Raw genomic sequence first — 914 nt, 5'->3', positions numbered from 1 at the left:
AATGCGGGGCAGGGGGGCACGGGGCATACAAAGAACGCTCTGTCCCTGGATGCCAAAGCCCACGCACACCATGGCCGTGCAGGGCACCCCTGTGACTTGTGCCGAGAACAGAGCATGTGGCCAGGACAGCTTTCGATGGGAGGGAGGTTTGCAACCATCTGTGCATCAGCCCCGTCTTCAATTTTGGGGGTGATGTAAAGCTGCTTCTCTTTGCTCCCAGACGACGCAGAACCACGGCTGAGGCCTCACCCCCTGATGCGAACTTTCCAGCAGGTAACTGGTCCCAGTTCAGCGGCCCTGGAACCACTGCCTCACTGTGCCCTGCCTCTCTCCCTTGCCCGGCGGTCCCCACACACCCGCTAGTCCCCGGGCAATGCCACTCCTGCCAGCTGCTTGCTGCGGCCAAGGTCTGCTAGAAATGCTGGGGATGAGGCGAAAAGTAGGGGCGGCCTCGGAAGGCTGCGGGGAGACAGGGTGCCCGGGGTTGGGGAGACAGGGTTTCTGCTCGCTGCGGCCAATGTCTGCTGTAAATGCTGGGGATGAGGCAAAAAGTAGGGGCGGCCTCGGAAGGCTGCGGGGAGACAGGGTGCCCGGGGTTGGGGAGACAGGGTGCCTGGGGTTGGGGGCTGCTTGTCCGGGAGATCTCAGGCAGGTCCCTCTGCATTGCAGGGTCATAGCACGAGAGCCGCAGGCTTGGCTGTTCTCTAGCACCAGCTCGAATTCGGCACTGATTCCCCTACAGCTCAAGAGGTAGGGAAGCGCTCGGGGAGGGGGTTAGGCAGCCCCGCCGGCACAGCTTGAAGCAGTAAGGACAGGCGCAAACCTCTTGGCTTTGACCTTCCCTCATCTCACCAGCTTTCCGGCTTGTCCCCTTAGCATCAGGACCACTGGGAGGCTGGGACGGGTCCCTCTCT

The 914-nt window shown here is 62.3% G+C and overlaps 1 protein-coding gene across 1 annotated transcript in view; it reads left to right on the top strand.

The window, feature by feature from the left end:
- The window catches only part of FANCE (Fanconi anemia, complementation group E), a gene marked incomplete at both ends in the record, with an annotated part of 18,644 nt that overhangs the window by 16,481 nt on the left and 1,249 nt on the right, over positions 1–914 (top strand). Inside the window, 1 exon segment of the mRNA XM_009576706.1 lies at positions 743–750. Coding sequence (XP_009575001.1) covers positions 743–750 — 8 coding nt within the window.

The sequence above is a fragment of the Fulmarus glacialis genome, unplaced genomic scaffold (assembly GCF_000690835.1).
Source record: "Fulmarus glacialis isolate BGI_N327 unplaced genomic scaffold, ASM69083v1 scaffold22224, whole genome shotgun sequence".
NCBI classification, from domain to species: Eukaryota; Metazoa; Chordata; class Aves; order Procellariiformes; family Procellariidae; genus Fulmarus; species Fulmarus glacialis.
Note: the sequence above shows the minus strand (reverse complement) of the source record. Positions and strands in the feature narration are given on the sequence as shown.